This window comes from Pleurodeles waltl, chromosome 6, assembly GCF_031143425.1.
Source record: "Pleurodeles waltl isolate 20211129_DDA chromosome 6, aPleWal1.hap1.20221129, whole genome shotgun sequence".
Classification (NCBI taxonomy): domain Eukaryota; kingdom Metazoa; phylum Chordata; class Amphibia; order Caudata; family Salamandridae; genus Pleurodeles; species Pleurodeles waltl.
The window spans coordinates 1,273,829,859-1,273,849,777 of record NC_090445.1 but is presented as its reverse complement, the minus strand read 5'-3'; the positions used below and the strand labels follow the sequence as shown (position 1 = coordinate 1,273,849,777).

The 19,919-nt window shown below is 45.5% G+C and overlaps 1 protein-coding gene across 1 annotated transcript in view; it reads right to left on the bottom strand.

Moving 5' to 3' along the window:
• TBATA (thymus, brain and testes associated) overlaps window positions 1-19,919 on the bottom strand; it is a 198,553-nt gene that overhangs the window by 111,491 nt on the left and 67,143 nt on the right. Inside the window, exon 5 of the mRNA XM_069240572.1 lies at window positions 18,357-18,448. Coding sequence (XP_069096673.1) covers window positions 18,357-18,448 — 92 coding nt within the window. The remainder of the gene's footprint in view (window positions 1-18,356; window positions 18,449-19,919) is intronic.

Here is a 19,919-nt window from a genome sequence, read left to right as displayed (position 1 = left end):
TGTGCATATCATCAGGAAGACTTTACACACCTTCTCTACATATAGCCTGCACTGTCACCCTGGCGCAAACTATTCCTCAAAAACATGTTCAACGCAAAAAACATTCGATCATGCAGACAAGCTATCCTATTTTGTCTCAAAGGACTGACACCTCAGCACATGCCATGTGTAGCAAGGTATCCAAGTGCACAGCTGCTAAGTTGATTGATATGCAAGGGAAAAGCAAGTTCATGCGTTTTCACTTATTTTATCGGTGGGATATTCTCTCTAGTATTTATTTTTTGTGCTCTTGATTATATGAAGATACGTTCTGCGACCATCGTAGATTATGTACTTATTTATGTATTTATTCTTCTTAGAGGCACAGTTTCATACTAGAGTTGATTGCCATCTAATGTGGCAAAGCACGAACAACAGCAAATGAAAATTACTGCTGGGCAAATGCAGTGACTAAACCTTAACCCCTTAGCTGCTGGGCCTTTTCCCCCCCAGTGCTGAGCCCTTTTTTGGCTATTTGGGGTAGTTCGCGCTTAGGGCTTCATAACTTTTTGTCCACATAAGCTAACCACGCCAAATTTGCGTCCTTTTTTTCCAACATCCTAGGGATTCTAATGGTACCCAGAGTTTGTGGTTTACCCTGGAGGAGACCAAGAAAATAGCCAAAATACAGTGAAAATTTAGTTTTTTCCAAAAAAATGGGAAAAAAGGGCCGCCGAAGAAGGCTTGTGGTTTTTTCCCTGAAAATGCCATCAACAAAGGGTTTCTGGTGCTGAAATCACTATCTCCCCACCTTTCAGGAACGGGCAGACTTGAATCAGAAAACCACATTTTCCAACACAAATTTGGCATTTTACTGGGACATACCCCATTTTTACTATTTTTGGTGCTTTCAACCTCCTTCCAGTTAGTGACAGGAATGGGTGTGAAACCAATGCTGGATCCCGGAAAGCTAAACATTTCTGAAAACTAGACAAAATTCTGAATTCAGCAAGGGGTCATTTGTGTAGATCCTACAAGGTTTTCCTACAGAAAATAACAGCTGAAATAAAAAAATATTGAAATTGAGCTGAAAACAACAGCCATTTTTCTTCATGTTTTACTCTGTAACTTTTTCCTGCGATGTCAGATTTCTGAAAGCAATATACCGTTTTGTCTGCTGGACTCTTCTGGTTGCGGGGATATAAAGGGCTTATAGGTTCATCAAGAACCCTAGGTACCCAGAGCCAATAAATGAGGTGCACCCTGCAGTTGGTTTTCATTCTATACTGGGTATACAGCAATTCATTTGCTGAAATATGAGGAGTGAAAAAGAGGTATCAAGAAAACCTTTGCATTTCCAAAATGGGATCAAGATAAGGTTTTGAGGAGCAGTGGTTATTTGCACATCTTTGAATTCCGAGGTGCCCATACTAGCATGTGAATTGCAGGGCATTTCTCAAATAGACGTCTTTTTTACACACTCTCTTATATTTGGAAGGAAAAAATGTAGAGAAAGATAAGGGGCAATAACACTTGTTTTGCTATTCTATGTTCCCCCAAGTCTCCCGAAAAAAATGATACCTCACTTGTGTGGGTAGGCCTAGCGCCCGCGACAGGAAATGCCCCAAAACACAACGTGGACACATCCCATTTTTTCACAAAATACAGAGCTGTTTTTTTGCAAAGTGCCTACCTGTGGATTATGGCCTCTAGCTCAGCCGGCACATAGGGAAACCTACCAAACCTGTACATTTTTGAAAACTAGAGACCTAGGGGAATCCAAGATGGGGTGACTCGCGGGGCTCTGACCAGGTTCTGTTACCCAGAATCCTTTGCAAACCTCAAAAAGTGGCTAAAAAAACAAGTTTTCCTCACATTTCGGTGACAGAAAGTTCTGGAATCTGAGAGGAGCCTCAAATTTCCTTCCACCCAGCGTCCCCCCAAGTCTCCCGATAAAAATTATACCTCACTTGTGTGGGTAGGCCTAGCGCCCGCGACAGGAAATGCCCCAAAACACAACGTGGACACATCACAGAAAACAGAGCTGTTTTTTGCAAAGTGCCTACCTGTAGATTTTGGCCTCTAGCTCAGCCGGCACCTAGGGAAACCTACCAAACCTGTACATTTTTGAAAACTAGAGACCTAGGGGAATCCAAGATGGGGTGACTCGCGGGGCTCTGACCAGGTTCTGTTACCCAGAATCCTTTGCAAACCTCAAAAAGTGGCTAAAAAAACAAGTTTTCCTCACATTTCGGTGACAGAACGTTCTGGAATCGGAGAGGAGCCTCAAATTTCCTTCCACCCAGCGTCCCCCCAAGTCTCCCGATAAAAATGATACCTCACTTGTGTGGGTAGGCCTAGCGCCCGCAACAGGAAATGCCCCAAAACACAACGTGGACACATCACAGAAAACAGAGCTGTTTTTTGCAAAGTGCCTACCTGTAGATTTTGGCCTCTAGCTCAGCCGGCACCTAGGGAAACCTACCAAACCTGTACAGTTTTGAAAACTAGAGACCTAGGGGAATCCAAGATGGGGTGACTCGCGGGGCTCTGACCAGGTTCTGTTACCCAGAATCCTTTGCAAACCTCAAAAATTGGCTAAAAAAACAAGTTTTCCTCACATTTCGGTGACAGAAAGTTCTGGAATCGGAGAGGAGCCTCAAATTTCCTTCCACCCAGCGTCCCCCCAAGTCTCCCGATAAAAATGATACCTCACTTGTGTGGGTAGGCCTAGCGCCCGCGACAGGAAATGCCCCAAAACACAACGTGGACACATCACAGAAAACAGAGCTGTTTTTTGCAAAGTGCCTACCTGTAGATTTTGGCCTCTAGCTTAGCCGGCACCTAGGGAAACCTACCAAACCTGTACATTTTTGAAAACTAGAGACCTAGGGGAATCCAAGATGGGGTGACTCGCGGGGCTCTGACCAGGTTCTGTTACCCAGAATCCTTTGCAAACCTCAAAAAGTGGCTAAAAAAACAAGTTTTCCTCACATTTCGGTGACAGAAAGTTCTGGAATCGGAGAGGAGCCTCAAATTTCCTTCCACGCAGCGTCCCCCCAAGTCTCCCGATAAAAATGATACCTCACTTGTGTGGGTAGGCCTAGCGCACGCGACAGGAAATGCCCCAAAACACAACGTGGACACATCACAGAAAACAGAGCTGTTTTTTGCAAAGTGCCTACCTGTAGATTTTGGCCTCTAGCTCAGCCGGCACCTAGGGAAACCTACCAAACCTGTACATTTCTGAAAACTAGAGACCTAGGGGAATCCAAGATGGGGTGACTCGCGGGGCTCGGACCAGGTTCTGTTACCCAGAATCCTTTGCAAACCTCAAAAAGTGGCTAAAAAAACAAGCTTTCCTCACATTTCGGTGACAGAAAGTTCTGGAATCGGAGAGGAGCCTCAAATTTCCTTCCACGCAGCGTCCCCCCAAGTCTCCCGATAAAAATGATACCTCACTTGTGTGGGTAGGCCTAGCGCACGCGACAGGAAATGCCCCAAAACACAACGTGGACACATCACAGAAAACAGAGCTGTTTTTTGCAAAGTGCCTACCTGTAGATTTTGGCCTCTAGCTCAGCCGGCACCTAGGGAAACCTACCAAACCTGTACATTTCTGAAAACTAGAGCCCTAGGGGAATCCAAGATGGGGTGACTCGCGGGGCTCGGACCAGGTTCTGTTACCCAGAATCCTTTGCAAACCTCAAAAAGTGGCTAAAAAAACAAGTTTTCCTCACATTTCGGTGACAGAAAGTTCTGGAATCGGAGAGTACCTCAAATTTCCTTCCACCCAGCGTCCCCCCAAGTCTCCCGATAAAAATGATACCTCACTTGTGTGGGTAGGCCTAGCGCCCGCGACAGGAAATGCCCCAAAACACAACGTGGACACATCACAGAAAACAGAGCTGTTTTTTGCAAAGTGCCTACCTGTAGATTTTGGCCTCTAGCTCAGCCGGCACCTAGGGAAACCTACCAAACCTGTGCATTTCTGAAAACTAGAGACCTAGGGGAATCCAAGGAGGGGTGACTTGCGGGGCTCGGACCAGGTTCTGTTACCCAGAATCCTTTGCAAACCTCAAAAAGTGGCTAAAAAAACAAGTTTTCCTCACATTTCGGTGACAGAAAGTTCTGGAATCTGAGAGGAGCCACAAATTTCCTTCCACCCAGCGTTCCCCCAAGCCTCCCGATAAAAATGATACCTCACTTGTGTGGTTAGGCCTGGTGCCTGCGACAGGAATAGATCACACAACGGTCAATGTTGGTCCTTACGTGAGGCAGCTGTTGACCCTGGGGTGATCCATTCCTGACACAGACACTAGGTGTAGGCACTCAAGTGGGGTAGTGTTTTTATCAGGACAGGTGAGGAGTCACTGGGTGGTAGGAATAATGTGGATCCCAGCATATTCCTGTAGTTTGTGTGACAGAAATGCGAGAAACATTTAGTTTTTTTTCAACATTTCAGCTTTGCAGGGTATTCTGGGTAAGAAAACTTTGGGGAAGCCACACAAGTCACACCTCTGTGGACTCCCCCGAATGTCTAGTTTCCAGAAATGTTTGGGTTTAGTGTGTTTCTCTATATGGCCGCCGAATCCAGGACCAAAAACACAGGTGCCTGCCTTACAAAACCAGTTTGTTTTGCTATGGATAATTTTGATGTCTCCACAATATGATTTGGGTGGTGGAATTTGGGGCTGAACTAAATTGGGGAGCTCCCAAGAGAGCACTCTCTCTCTGCTTGCCGCCACATTCACCTGCTCTCTGGGTTGACCTAACCCACTATTACCCAGTTGCACAAACAGCTTGCGAAGGGACAGCAGGACTGTCCTCATCACCTCCCTCATAATGTACTGGAAGAGGAGTTATCGAATGGGACTCCTCTGACTGAAAAATCACTCCCAGAGTCTGCGCCATTGTCCTATCCCTCAGATGCTGTCTCAGTATCTGATGTCTTAGTCTCTGATCCTATGTCAGAGCGGTCCTCTATAACCCGAGTGTAGGCAGCAGTCATCCATCAAGATGCCATCTCTGCTATTGGCTAAACTGTTGCTCTAAAACACTAGCCTACGTAGACAGTCACAAAATCGATGGTGTGTGAGATACGTGCAACAGTAGAGGCCACCTTACCTGCGCTTCTTCCCTCAATCAGCACGTACTTTCAAGACACTCAAAAAACACCTTGTCACATACCATTCGTCACAGTCTTTAGCACCTCCTGCGCCCAGTCCAACAATCATTATTGGTGCTCCCACTCCCTCCTCCTCGGATTCCCTCATTACCACCCAGCAAAAGTGCCCTTCATCTCTCCATAGACTTTGCTAATGTACTCAGCTATGTACATAAAATACAGATTTGCTCTTTGCAGTAGGCATATAAACCTTCTGCGCTTCTTTATGGCACTAAAACTGCCACTAGACAAGTCGGACCCTTTTCCCCCCAGGGAAACCACACACATATTGACAAAAGTGATATATATATGACAGCCAATCACCTGAAACTCAACTCAAGCAAAACCGAAATAATCCTCTTTGGCCCACACAAAAACACCTGGGACCCCTCATGGTGGCCCACCACGCTAGGCCCTGCACCCACCCCCGCCAACCACGCACGCAACCTCAGCATCATCCTAGACTCCTCCCTCTCGATGACCCAACAAATCAACGCTCTCACCTCCTCATGCTTCAACACACTCCGTATACTGAAAAACATTCAAATGGATCCCCACAGAGACCAGAAAAACTGTCACTCACGCACACAGCAGCAGGCTTGATTACGGAAACGCCCTCTACGCCGGCACCACTCTAAAACTCAAGCGCAAACTACACGCATCTAGAACTCAGCAGCACGACTCATCCTCGACCTCCGCCGACACGAACACATCTCTCCACACCTCAAATCCCTCCACTGGCTCCCCATTGACAAAAGGATCACCTTCAAGATCCTCATCCTCGCACACAAATCACTCCACAACACAGGCCCTGCCTACCTCAACGAGAGTCACCTTCCACACCCCCACACGAAACGTCCGCTCAGCTGACCTCTCTCTCGCCTCTGTCCCCCGCATCAAACACACCACCACCGGGGGCAGATCCTTCTCCTACCTTGCACCCAAAACCTGGAACGCCCTCACAACCCACCTTCGCAAGACCCAAAACCTACTTCTTTTCAGGAAGGGCCTCAAAACCTGGCTTTTCGAACAGTGAACCTCCCAGCCCCTTTCCCTCCCCCCGCCCCCCCCCCCCAAGCGCCTTGAGACCCTCACAGGTGAGTAGCACACTTTATAAATCTCTTTGGTATATATAGATCTACCTCTATATATATATATATATCTATGTACATAGATATATCTATAGATATATCCATGTACATAGATATATCTATCTACATAGATATATAAATATAGATCTATATATAGATCTATTTTTTTTAGTTGTTGTATAGTTTCCTTGGGGGCCAAAATGGCCCCCAGGGAAACCCTACAACATCTAAAAAAAAAAATGCCCCCACAGGGGGTCACCCTGCCGACGGGCGACCCCCTGTCATTTTTTTTTTTTTTTCATTATTTAAAAAAAAAAAAAAAACAATCCCCTGGGGGGGGGGGGGCGCGATCGCGCCCCCCCCCCCCCAGGGGGCACCTACCTTTTTTTATTTGTATTAATTATGCCCCCGGGGGGGGGGCGGCCCGTTTTCCGAGGGGGCCGCCCCCCCAAAGTGAAATCCCTGGCGTCTAGTGGTGTTTCCTGGCCCCCGATCGCAGCTGTGCTGCGATCGGGGGCCAGGAAACACTTTGAGAAGGCCTCGTAAGAAAGGGGAGACTCTCCCCCTTTCTTACGAGGCCTTCTCAAACTGTTTCTGGCCCCCGATCGCAGCGAACGTGAGAAAGGCCGTTTTCCCCATCAAAGCAGGAAGCGGCCGCAAGGCTGCTTCCTGCTTTGATGGGGAAAACACCTTTGCAACGTCAGCGCGCCGCGAGGCGCGCTGACGTCACAAAGGGGCGGGTAGGGGGGCGGGGGGAGACACGGAAGCTTCCGTGTCTCCCGGGGGGGGTTTAAAAAAAAAAAAAATCCTCGGGTGCGACGCACCCGAGGATTTATTGATACCCTTCCTGGTGTCGGCCACTGGTCGTGACCCGCACCAGGGAGGGTGTGTGGGCGTCGGCCAGTGGCCGACGCCCGCACCTATCAGGTTAAAGATTTACTTGTGGAGCAGGCAATAAATATTATGGAAGAAGGAAAGAAGTGAAAACACCAAACCGATTTGTTGTTAAATTACGAGTGTCTGAGTCCAGAACAATTAAGAACTGCGAGGAAAGGAGGATTTTTTGGCAGGGAGAAACACTATTAGGGATAGTGGATGATAAAGGCTTTTTGTTTTATAATACATAACCTGCATCTACTTTTTGTTTTGCACTGGTATGCTGTGTTTTAACCCCTTCCCGCCACGGACATAATGGATACGTCTGGTGGTGCGGTTCTGAGGCGCCATGGATGTAACCATTACGTCCTGCTAGAGGTCCTCAGGGGAAGCCCTAATATTAATTAGACTGAGAAGCCATTAGACACCAGAGATGTTTTTTTTTTACAATGTTTATAAGGGGAGCGACCCCTGAAGCAAGGGTCGCTCCCCAGGGGGCAATTTTCTTATTAGGCCTTTGCTGCCCCCCATGGGGCAGATCAGCCTATATTAATTAAGTCGAGCTGCCCCAGGGTGGGCTGAAGCCACTAGACACCAGGGATCTTTTTTTCCTTTTGAAATTGGCATAAGGGGAGTGACTCCCTTGCCAAGGGTCACTCCCCAAGGGGGGACATTTTTTCTAAGGCTGTTTCTGCCCCCCTGGGGGGGGGTAGAAGCCACTATGCACCAGGGATTGTTTTTATTTTTGTTGACATTGATAAGGGGAGCGATCCCTTAGGCAAGCGTCACTCCCCAGGGGGCAACTTGTTTATTAGGCCTTTCTGACCACTAGACACCAGAGATTTTTTTTTTTGCTTACATGGATAAGAGGAGTGACCCCTTAGGCAAGGGCTGACCCCCAGGGGACAATTTTTATATTAATTAGGCCGATCTGCCCCCAATGCAACCCCATAGGCAAGGGTCACTCCCGGGGGGGGGTGGAGATTTATTTTAGGCCATTTTTAGCCCCCTTTTGAGGTAGATCAGCCTATTTTTGTAAGGCCCATCTGCCCCCAAGGGGGGGCAGAAAACCCACCAGAGACCCGGGAAGATTTTTTTTTTTTTAAAAAGAAGGTGGAGGTATGGCCATACCCCCACCCCAAATCAATGGGGAAAAAGTTGCTATGTCCACTGGTGGGCAGATGGGGCAACTACCCCCGATCCACTCCCCAGGGGGGTAGAATGCCTACTAGATGCCATGGAATAAAAAAAATAAAAAAATAGTGGGGTGGTGGCTACCAACCAGTGTGGGATTGTTTATGTCCCCACTCCAACTGAAGGGGGTAACAGTCTTTCAGTTCTTCCCCTGCACACTAAAACATCTTATCCCACGGCAAGCATGAGGACATTTGATTATTTTGGGTTTTGGTTTTACATTTGAGAGCATGTCTAACTCTCAAAATCATCCCACTTGGAATGGTTAGGGCTGCACTTTTTGGACTTTGGAACGCTGCCAGGCAGAAAAATGTATGACACCTAGACGCATCTGAAAACTAAACATCTGGGTGAGTCCATGGTGGTGTGCTTCACATGCACCCCACACCATTTTCTTACCCACAATGCCTTGCAAATCTCCAAATTTACTTGAAATCACACATTTTTCCTAAATTTTTCTGATGGAATCTTCCGGAATCTGCAGGAATCCACAAAATTCCTACCATCCAGCATTGTCGCATCTATACCGATAAAGATTCTGCCCTACTTGTCATCCTAAAAATATATCTTTTCAAATTGCCCTTTTGGACCCGGTTTGTTTCCCCCTCATTTTTTACCTGTTTTTGGCTCTTCCCTGCCACAGGCACTTGGCCCACCTACACAAGTGAAGTATAATTTTTATCGGGAGACCGAGGGGAATGTTGAGTGGTAGGATATTTGTGCTGGTAAAGTGATCCCACACAGAAATGTGGGAAAATTTTGATTTTTAAGCTAAATTTGAGGTTTACTGAGGATTCTGGGTAAGAAAACACTGGGGGATCCACGTAAATCACAGCTCCCTGAACTCCCTCGGGTGTCTAGTTTTCAGCAATGTGTGGGTTGGTAGGTTTCCCTAGATGGCTGCTGAGCACAGTGCCAAAAATGCAGGTGCTCCCCCACAAAAACAGGTAGTTTTGTATTTGATAAATTTGATGTGTCCTCGTAGTGTTTTGGGGCATTTCCTGTTGCGGGCACTAGGCCTACCCACACAAGTGAGGTACCATTTTTATCGTGACACATGGGGGAATGCTGGCTCCTCTCAGATTCCAGAACTTTCTATCACCAAAATGTGAGGAAAAAGGTTTTTTTGCAAAATGCTGAGGTTTGCAAAGGATTCTGGGTAACAGAACCGGGTGAGAGCGCCACAACTTACCCCATCGTGGGTTCCCCTAGGTGTCTAGTTTTTGTATTTGATAAATTTGATGTGTCCTCGTAGTGTTTTGGGGCATTTCCTGTTGTGGGCACTAGGCCTACCCACACAAGTGAGGTACCATTTTATCAGGAGACTTGGGGGAACGCTGGATGGAAGGAAATTTGTGGCTCCTCCCAGATATCAGAACTTTCTGTCACTGAAATGTGAGGGAAAAGTGTTTTTTTGCAAAATTTTGAGGTTTGCAAAGGATTCTGGGTAACAGAACCTGGTGAGAGCCACACAAGTCACCCAATTCTGAATTCCCCCTAGGTGTCTAGTTTTCAAAAATGTATAGGTTTGCAAGGTTTCCCTAGGTGCCGGCTGAGCTAAAGTCCAAAATCCACAGCTAGGCACTTTCCTAAAAACACATCAGATTTCAATTTAAAAATGTGATGTGTCCATGTTGCGCTTCCAGTCGCATGCATTAGGCCTCCCCAAGCAAGTGAGGTACCATTTTTATTGTGAGACTTGGTAGAACACAGAATTGGAGAATAAGTCTTATTGCCCCTTATCTTTCTCTACATTTTTTCCTTCCAAATGTAAGACAGTGTGTAAAAAACACGACTATTTGAGAAATGCCCAGTAATTCACATGCTAGTTTGGGGACCCAGGAATTCAGAGATGTGCAAATAACCACTGCTTCTCAACACCCTATTTTGTGCCCATTTTGGAAATACAAAGGTTTCCTTGATACCTATTTTTCACTCTTTATGTTTCACCAAATGATTTGCTGTATACCTGTTATACAATGAAAACCCATTGCAAGGTGCAGCTCCTTTATTGGCTCTGGGTACCTAGAGTTCTTGATAGACCTACAAGCCCTATGTATCCCCATAACCAGAAGAGTCCACCAGACGTAACAGTATATTGCTTTCAAAAATCTGCCATAGCTGGAAAAACGTGGACAGAAATGGCTCTTTTTTTCATCTCAATTTCAATATTTTGTTTATTTTAGCTGTTACTTTCTGTAGGAAAACCTTGAAGGATCTACACAGATGACCCCTTGCTGAATTGAAAATTGTGTTTTCTTTTCAGAAATGTTACCTGTCCGGGATCCAGCATTGGTTTCACACCCATTTGTATCACTAACTGGAAGGAGGCTGAAAGCACAAAAAAGTAAAAATGGAATATGTCCCAGTAAAATGCCAACATTGTGTTGAAAAACTTAGTTTTCTGATTCAAGTCTGCCTGTTCCTGAAAGCTGGGAAGATGGTGATTTTAGCACTGCAAGCCCTTTGTTGATGCCATTTTCAGGGGAAAAAGCACAAGCCTTCTTCTGCAGCCCTTTTTTCCCATTTTCTTAAAAAATACAAATTTTCACTGTATTTTTACTAATTTCTTGGTCTCCTCCAGGGGAACCGACAAACTCTGGGTACCTCTAGAATCCCTTTTATGTTTGTATTGTGCATGAAGCTTGCTCCTATGTTATGATACACTTTGCCAGCATTCTGTGAGAAAAGGGGTATGAATTTAACGGTTAAAATTAATAATTCGTGTAAATATAATGTCACCAGAAATCACATTATATGACATTTGCCCAGTGCCTTATAGGAAGCACACGAGGCTTCCACGGTGCCTGCAGTCCCGAAGTATTTTGCAGCCCACAAACCGCTGGTAACAGTTGCATCTCTGGCATCGGTTATTCTGATATATTCTAGGGGCACAGTAAATTGTGATATAAGGAAAGATTCGGAGGATATGTCTCACAAATTATTATTTTTTTAAAGTGGCGGGTTTGAAATCTAGTCTATACCTGAAAGTGACTCCTTGACCCCTTCGTGGAAAATGTCTCCTCCAAAATGTATGTAGAGGCCCTGGAGATTGCCACCAATTTCACCACCCTACAGTACCAGGGGCCGTGCCTTGGAGGGCCTACCTTATATTAAGCTAACTCCCTAACCCTCAACATCCCTTTTCAATCCCTCGAGCATGTTGACCAGCTGATGGTGTACGCTGGTTGGGGGCTCCCTGTCCCATTAGGTTTCCTTGCAAACCAGATTTCATTCCTTCATAGCCCCGGACCCCAAACACCCACCACCGCCTATGCGTCCGTCCCCTAACGTCAGCTAGGGATGGGTCATTTGAAGGCAAGCACTGCTGTATCTTGGCGAATTTGTCTGCTGGCATTTGACACCCTGCCCCACCCGCTTTGGCAATACTGACCTGCATATTATTTTCAAAAATAAATTATATTTAAAAATAATGTTTATTGTATTTTCATTCTAGATTAGTCTTATTTTTATATTTGAACCACTCAATTTTTTTAAGATTGGAAAATCAAGTAGGTTTACTAAACGTAATCTATGACAGAATCCCATACTTCTACAACCTTAAATTAACTGGGTGAACTGATATTTAACGTTGGGTCGCTTCTCCGTCCAGGAGAGGTTATAAACATCTTAAATCTCAGAAAATGATTAGTACCGGGCTCTTGTTTGCGATCATATTTGATAGTAAAAGTCTAAATTAATATGTAAGAACAAGAAAAAAGAAAAAATTAAGAGGGAGTAGCACCAAGTTAAATGCAACAGCAGCAAAGGGAATGTAGAATCTGGTGTAACATACGCTCCTGCTTCCCCCACGGTGTTGGCCCCTCAGCAAAAGTGGTAGGTGGCGGCCGGGAAGGGTGACCCCTTTGATGCGCTTTGCAGGGGAGGCCCTCATGTTTCGTGACACCACTGGCACGGAACATCTGCTTGTCCACTGCATTCTTGTTTGATGGGTTGGTTAGGGCACATCACATCCATGGACAGCCCCACAACCTGCTTCTGTTTCTTAAATACTAATGTCTGAAAATGTCAGTTGGCAAATGCCAACGAGGTGAAGCCTTTGACCTTTCAATTGTGTTTTCCGTTTCTAAGCAGTTCGCCGTGATGCAGATGCGCCGGTTGCGCCAATTTCTCTATGTGCTACACCACCTTCTTTGTTAGCAAGGATTACATACTCTTGAAGAGCACATTTGCTTCTATTACTGGTTAGGTCATGCACACACTTGGTGGAGCCGCATAAAGGATCATGATGTGTGTGTCTGGGTCTCATCCACATATACTGCTGTGCTGTGAACTCGTAACCTGTGTTTTATGCTGGGGTAGGGAAATGCAGGATCACACAGCATAGCCAGCAGAGATGTAATTGCAGTTCTGTGACACTGCTCCCGCTGCAAACGGTAATTTTATTGTATCATCCTGCTTTCCTGCCTCCTCTTCTTGGGTGCATTGTGCATAGGGATCCATGCTTAAGGGGTTTTAAAAACAGTTGAACTCAACACAGTTCTTTTTACAAAAAATGGAACTCATCAACCGAGGCAGAGGGAGAGGAGGTAAAGGCACGCATTTTGGACAGCCACAAAGTGAATGGTGCTTCTTAACAGACAAACAGAGAAAAGGGTACTCCAAAGTGAAAAGGAGTGAGATGAGCAGGAGAAAAGGGCAGACGGGTGAGAGAAAATAGGGCGCTTGGGAGGGGTGACAACCGCCACCTGACACAACATGTCAGTGGATGTTTTTTCAACTTTTGCTCCACAGTTGGCATCCTGGCGCTGATCTATTATAGTGCATTAATAGGCTGGAAAATAGTTTTTTTATTTTCCTCTAGAAGATAAGTGGTCATCCATAGTCTCAGTGAATTTAACAGGTGTTGCAGAATATGTGGACTACCAAAGTGCAAGTGGAGCATCCTGACACCGGGGAGGAAGGGCAGGCTGAGGTGAGTATGGCAAGCTAAAAATAAAATGATAGAAGCGAGACTGAAATGTTCCTTGTTAAAACAAGAAAATAAAGTCAACAGCTAACTTAGGGCCTCATTCTGAGCTTGGCGGGCGGCGGGCGCCGCCCGCCAAGCGGTAACCGCCACTTGGCCGCTCTGACCGCGGAGGCCATTCTGGCTTTCCCGCTGGGCCCGGGAAAGGCCCTGCAACAATGAAGCCGGCTCCAAATGGAGCCGGCAGAGTTGCAGGGGTGCGACGGGTGCAGTTGCACCCGTCGCGATTTTCACTGTCTGCAATGCAGACAGTGAAAATCTTTATGGGGCCCTGTTAGGGGGCCCCTGCACTGCCCATGCCAGTGGCATGGGCAGTGCAGGGGCCCCCAGGGGCCCCACGACACCCGTTCCCGCCATCCTGTTCCTGGCGGTAAAAACCGCCAGGAACAGGATGGCGGGAAGGGGATCGGAATCTCAAGCAGCGCCGCCATGGAGATTCAGCCCATGCAGTGGAAATCCGGCGGCAAACCGCCGGATTCCCTTTTCTGACCGCGGCTTTACCGTCGCGGTCAGAATGGTCTGGGAAGCACCGCCAGCCTGTTGGCAGTGCTTCCGTGGTCCCCGGCCCTGTCGGTCTTGGACCGCCAGGGTCGGAATGACACCCTTAATATCTTTTCATTCAAGGGCTTTGGCCTAATTAGACTCAGCTTTTTCTTATACATGTTCTGAACCATTTGCTTTTTCACCATTTACAGTTTTAGTCCATGTGCCATGTTACTGATTGTAAGCCACCACTAAAGGACAAGTTACTTACCTTTTGTAAGGCTTTTTTCTGATAGATATTATATATAACAGCAGATTTGTAACCTTTTAAATTCCCTCAGGTTCCAGACAGGATCCTAAAACTTTTCCAGCAATTGCTCACACTTGCTGGTAGTGTCTTTTGTCTCTGCATTCCTCCTCCGGAAGTAATGGCATGAAACTGTGTATAGGCACCAACCATGCATGCTGACATCAGTTAAGAAAGCATTCTGCTTCCTTTGATGTAGAACATTAGAAATAAACTGAGAACACGGACACTGTGCAGAATTTAACATGACACAGAAAGGATCAGAGGGCGGACTCTGAACATCAGAGAATCTGACACAAGTTAGTCATGTAGTGCTCCTTACTCTGTACGATATAAGAGCTAAGGGCTTTATGGTAGTCCAACCAGTGCACCCTCTCTTCTTCCTTAGAAGAATGTCGCAGAGAGAAGAAATCAGGGAGAATAATGGCCTGTCCTACATGAAACATTTACACTACTTTTAGCAGAAATGATACCCAAGTCCGAAGCACCAGCTTCCCAGTACAAAAGATGGTATAAGATGATTGCACTGGCAGTGCCTCCACGACACTGTGTCATACTTTTCATCCTTGGCGTGGTCTCCCTTAACTTTTTGCCTCTGTTTCCCAGGATGTTGATGTGTGCTTGACTGTGATTTTGCTTTTTTTGTTACTCTGGGTGCTTTACCACTGCTAATCAGTGCTAAAGTGCAAGTGCTCCTTTACAAAATGTGTATGTAGTTGGCTTATCCATGATTGGCATATTTGATTTATTAGTAAGTCCCTAGTACAGTGCACTAGAGGTGCCCAGGGCCTGCAGAGTCTGTGTGTGCAGTTTCTAACTGTAAATTCGACTTGGCAAGCGTACCCACTTGCCAGGCCTAAACATTCCCTTTCCTTACATGTCAGACACTCCTCACATGGGCTCTAGGTAGCTCCAAGCACAGGGTGTAGTGTTTTCTTAAGGTAGGACATATAGTAATGTGTTTTATATGTCATAACAGTGAAATATTGCTAAATTCATTTTCCACTGTTGCAAGGCCTGTCCCTCTCACAGGTTAACATGGGGGGTACCTTTAAATCTGATTAAAGTGTAGATTCCCTTTGGGAACGGATGGACATGTGGAGTTTGGGGTCTCTGAGCTCACAATTAAAAAATGGATCTTTTAGTAAAGTTGATTTTGAGATCACCATTTCTGTGGCTCTGCCTGTTTGTGAATTCCCTGTCTGGGCCAGTTTGACAGTTGGGCTGGTTGCACCTCACACTAGACTGTGACACAAAGGGAGCTGGGGTGTAGTCTGCATATCCTGATGGGCCATCTGTGCTAGGAGGGAGGAAGGAGTGGTCACTCACACCTGAAATGGCTGTGCATGCCCTCACACATTGCAGTCTCCAACCCCCTGGTGAGTGTCGGGGGCCTGGCCTGAGCAAGGTAGGATTTCACATTCAAGATAGACTTTGCTTTGAAGTAGGCCTACTTCAAAGGAGAAATTGGGTATAAGAAGGGCACCCAAAACCACAGACTTTAAAACACTTCTGGAAACCAAGAGGAACCTCTGCCTGGAGAAGAGCTGAAGAGCTAAGGAAGAAGAGCTGCCCTGCCTGTGACTGTGCTTTGTGGAGCAATCCTGCAGTTGCTGCTTCTGCCAGAGGGCAAAGACTGGACTTTGTGTGCCTTCCATCTTGTGAAGATCTCCAAGGGCTGGAGTTAGAGCTTGCCTCCTGTTGTTTGAAGTCTCAGGGACAGCAAAGACTTCTCTATGCTAGCACTTGGAGTCTCTGGAGAGACTCCTACTCTGCCCTGTGGTGCCCATCCAGTTCCTGGGATCCTGAAAGGAGAAGCTTGCAGCCTAAGAAGATGAAATCCACACAGAGAACGTTGTGCGGGGAAAAGATTGATGCAACTCTGATCTGCAGCTGAAAAATTGACGTGCTGCCGGCTTTGCAGCTGAAAATCGACTCTCGCCTGCAACGCAACCTGAAGATCGATGCACGGAGCTGGAGAAACGACACCCAGCATCGCTGATGGAGGCTGGTGAGATCGCAACTCGCGCTGCATGGTTTTCGGATCATTGTGCGGATGGATTTCTGACGCAAACACCGCTGGGCAAGTAACAACAATTCAAGGCCTGCCCGAACCCGAAAGTGCTGACCGGATCGACGCCTTGCTCTCCTGCGGAGAGAAGAAACGACGCGCCCGACCCAACAAAAGGAGAAACGACGCAACGTCTCGCTTGTGAGTGAAACTGACGCATCGCAAGCCCTTCTTGACACACATTCACCCGTGCGGGGTTTGAGGCACCCATGGTACATTTTCACGCTATTAGTGTTAGTGTGTGTTTAAAACTACATGAAGACTCTTTTTACTTTGTAATTGGTAACTTGACTTGTGTATTGTGGATTTTTGTCATTTTGGTCTTGTTTAGATAAATATTCTCTATTTTTCTAAACCTGTGTTGTTTCATTTTGTAGTGTCTTCATTGAGTTACTGTATGTGTAGCTACAAATACTTTACACCTAGCACTTGGAAGTTAAGCCTTCGGCTCGTGCCGCGCTACCAAGGGGGTAAGCAGGGGTTAGCTGAGGGTGATTCTCTTTTACCCTGACTAGAGTGAGGGTCCTTGCTTGGACAGGGGGTAACCTGACTGCCAACCAAAAACCCCATTTCTAACAAATTGCAACAAGGAAGACATTTTTAAGGGTAATAGCCTAAAAGAACTGATGTGCTTAAAGTCAAAAGGCATGCTCATTAAGGTGGTAAGAATCAAATTAAGGTCATATTACAGCATATCAAAAGTCGCAGGAGGAAACATTTGGAAGCACTTTTCAAAAAAAGCATTACAACTGGTGGCTTAAACAGAGAAGGCTGATCAGGCAGCCATAGAAAGGCTAAGAAGGTAACAAATAACCTGTAAAAGTGCCTTGGGCACGATCTTTTGGAGCCAAAGACAGGGCAGACAGAAGTGCATGAGAAAGTTTAGCATTACAGTGACAGTGGTGTGACCCAAAGGTCTTTGCCCCAGGCCACAAGCTTTGGCCAATGTCCAGAATAGATTGACTTTGTGGTTGGATGCTGAGCAGCCAAGATGGCATCCACCATATCCTCAGGACAATTGAATCCATTCAACCTTCATGCATGGAGGTGTAGATTTTGAAGGTTTGTGTGTAAAACCCTTCCCTGTTGGTCGGAGAGCAGGTCCTAGTAAAGAGGAAGATAGGGCAGGAGGGAGGCACTCAATCCGCAAGCCTGAACACTAGACGGGCAAATTTGAGCACTGTCAGTGTTTTGGAGAAATACAACATGAGGCTAGATGGTGCTTTAGAGCATATCCCAAAAAGAACTCAAGAAGCATTGTTCATCTTAGAAGATACACCTAAACAGTTTTCACAATGCAAAAGAAAAGTGTGAAAGCTATCTTTTTAATTCTGGAAGCCTGCTTAAGGTGCCGGCGAAGGTCAGGATTGCCAAATGACAAGTTTGATTAATCTTTACCCCATATCATACATCTTTCATCCACCACCAGACTTCTTATATATTTAGCTCACTATTGTAAATTCATTATCTGCTCTTTTCACTGTATTCCCGTGATTCTCTTTTCCCCTTCCTTCTACCTTTTTAACTTCTCCCTCTCTTGCCCTGGGTCAAAATCTGATGATAAAAATGTCCCATTCCCCAAAAATGAGTGGCTGTGCCTACTATTACAATCACTTACACCAATTAAGCATTGACCTTTCCATGGTTTCATGGTGGAGGGAGTTAATTGAGGTCGCTCCTCGATTTCGGTTTTGCAAATGGGCTTCTAAATGGTTTTACTTTAAGGGCCGATTGTGAAATACTGAACTGTAGCATAGTAAGCAATACCATTCCATTTGGGATGTCATGTTTAAGATGCTATACAAATGTAATGTCATAACAAATTCGCCGCATTCATTGGGTTTTACGATACAGAGACCTGGGAACGTGTAGAATGGCTATAACTTACACAATTTGCGCTCACACATTTTCCAAATATATAAAAGCCTGAGTAGTCAATGGATGACAGACTCAATTCCATTAGGGTATCGTGTAATTAACCCTTTCACAAAAAAGAAGATACAGACATCCGTATTTAGCACGTGCTGAGCAAACATTACTGCCATTTTAAATTTGCCTTATTTAGATCTACTAAGAAATGTCATCAGAAATATGGTACAGTGCACCCCAAGACAGTTTTTCCATTTAGGCCAGCCTTATGCAATGCCCACAGCTTCCACCATCCGCATGCGCTCAATCAGCATTGAGGTCTGACTCACTTCTTGTTTCTTTTGCGATTCCCCAGAAGTACAAACTTTAGCGGCAAGTTCTCTCAGTTCTTCTCTCCAAGCCTCAGACAGTAAACTAGACCCTGAGGAAAACAAGGAGTGCAACAATTCAAAGAGTTAGGTCTTTTGCCGAAGATCACACTAATCAGAACGTTACCTACCGAAAAAAGACAGCAGAATGGTTCCCTTTCCTTGCCCTGATATTTTATTAGATTTCTTCCTATGGTCTTCATATCCCTTAATTTACCATAATGAATGTCTTCAGTATTAACTTCAAAGAGTCAATGTACACTGATAAACGAAAGATAGACCGCCTACAATTATTCTCGTGGTGTTCTGAATTTAAAAAGATCTTGGAATCCGATATTTTTCTAACCGTACATGATGCTAAATTTACTACAACATTTTGACGTGAATTTTTTGCTGCTAATTTAATTAGATATGGTTGTAATTTCTAAACAGGTCATCTGACTTTTCTACTAGGGACTGATTTTCCTTTGTGGACATGATGCTGCTAAATTAGACCTCTTTGTACCAGTGTTTAATTTGAAAATAAAAACGTGCCGGTGCCCAAAGCCCTCCTCTTAAACACGGGGCTGCTAAATTTAAATGTGGGAACACGGAATAGTGAGGCGGCGTGAATCTGAAGCCATCTCGGGCCTCTTTAGTCCGTATAAAGCCACTCCCTGCTCCTTCAGCTCACCCTAGCTGTTTTCTACATTCTCCCTTTGTGACGCTTTTTCGTTTTTCCCTTCCTCTGTCTTTCCCTTATGTGTCTTTTGCTCGCAGATAATGCTTGAGGTAGTAGAATAAGCACCGGCCCTCAGCACCGGAAACAACAAGCACAAATTAAGCACTGCTTTGTACCAATATAGTGCATGTGCCAAAAACAAATGAACACGCATTACTCCCTCCTAACTGTTGATGTACAGAAGGATGGTGCTCACTATGAAGCCTAGATTGAGGTGAACTGGTACTGGACATTTTATCAAGTGGTACTGCTTCATGGTCACTAACTAACAGTTCGTTTGTGTCAATGTGATAATAGTGGCATGGCTCAGTGGGAACAGCAATACTGGAAATGGAGAGGTACATATGCGCCCCACTACGCAGCCGCTATTATGGGGCAGCAGCCAACATTATCATTCGAGGCAATGCAAAGGATATCGGATTTATTATTTTCCCAGTCCACTGGTTTGGATTACTTAGAATCTTTAGAATGAGAAAGACAATTTAAAGTATATTCTACCCATACATTTCACATACTCTACCTTTTACTTAGGATCCTACTAGAAATGCTTCACGGGGACATACATTAGCTTGAAATCTAAGTTCTTAGCCAGAGTGAGGTGTCTCTTTACAATTGACACTCGGAGCTGCTTTCATCAGTGCACACTGTAACCTATTTACAGCCTGTGAAGTCAGATGTCCTATTTCATAAAGTACCTGCTTCACAGGAAACTGTTACATTTGTCTTCTATCTTCAATAATAACCCAAGTTCACATATTTGCTTCCCTAGAATGTGGATAATACAGGAATTACAGAATGGGAAA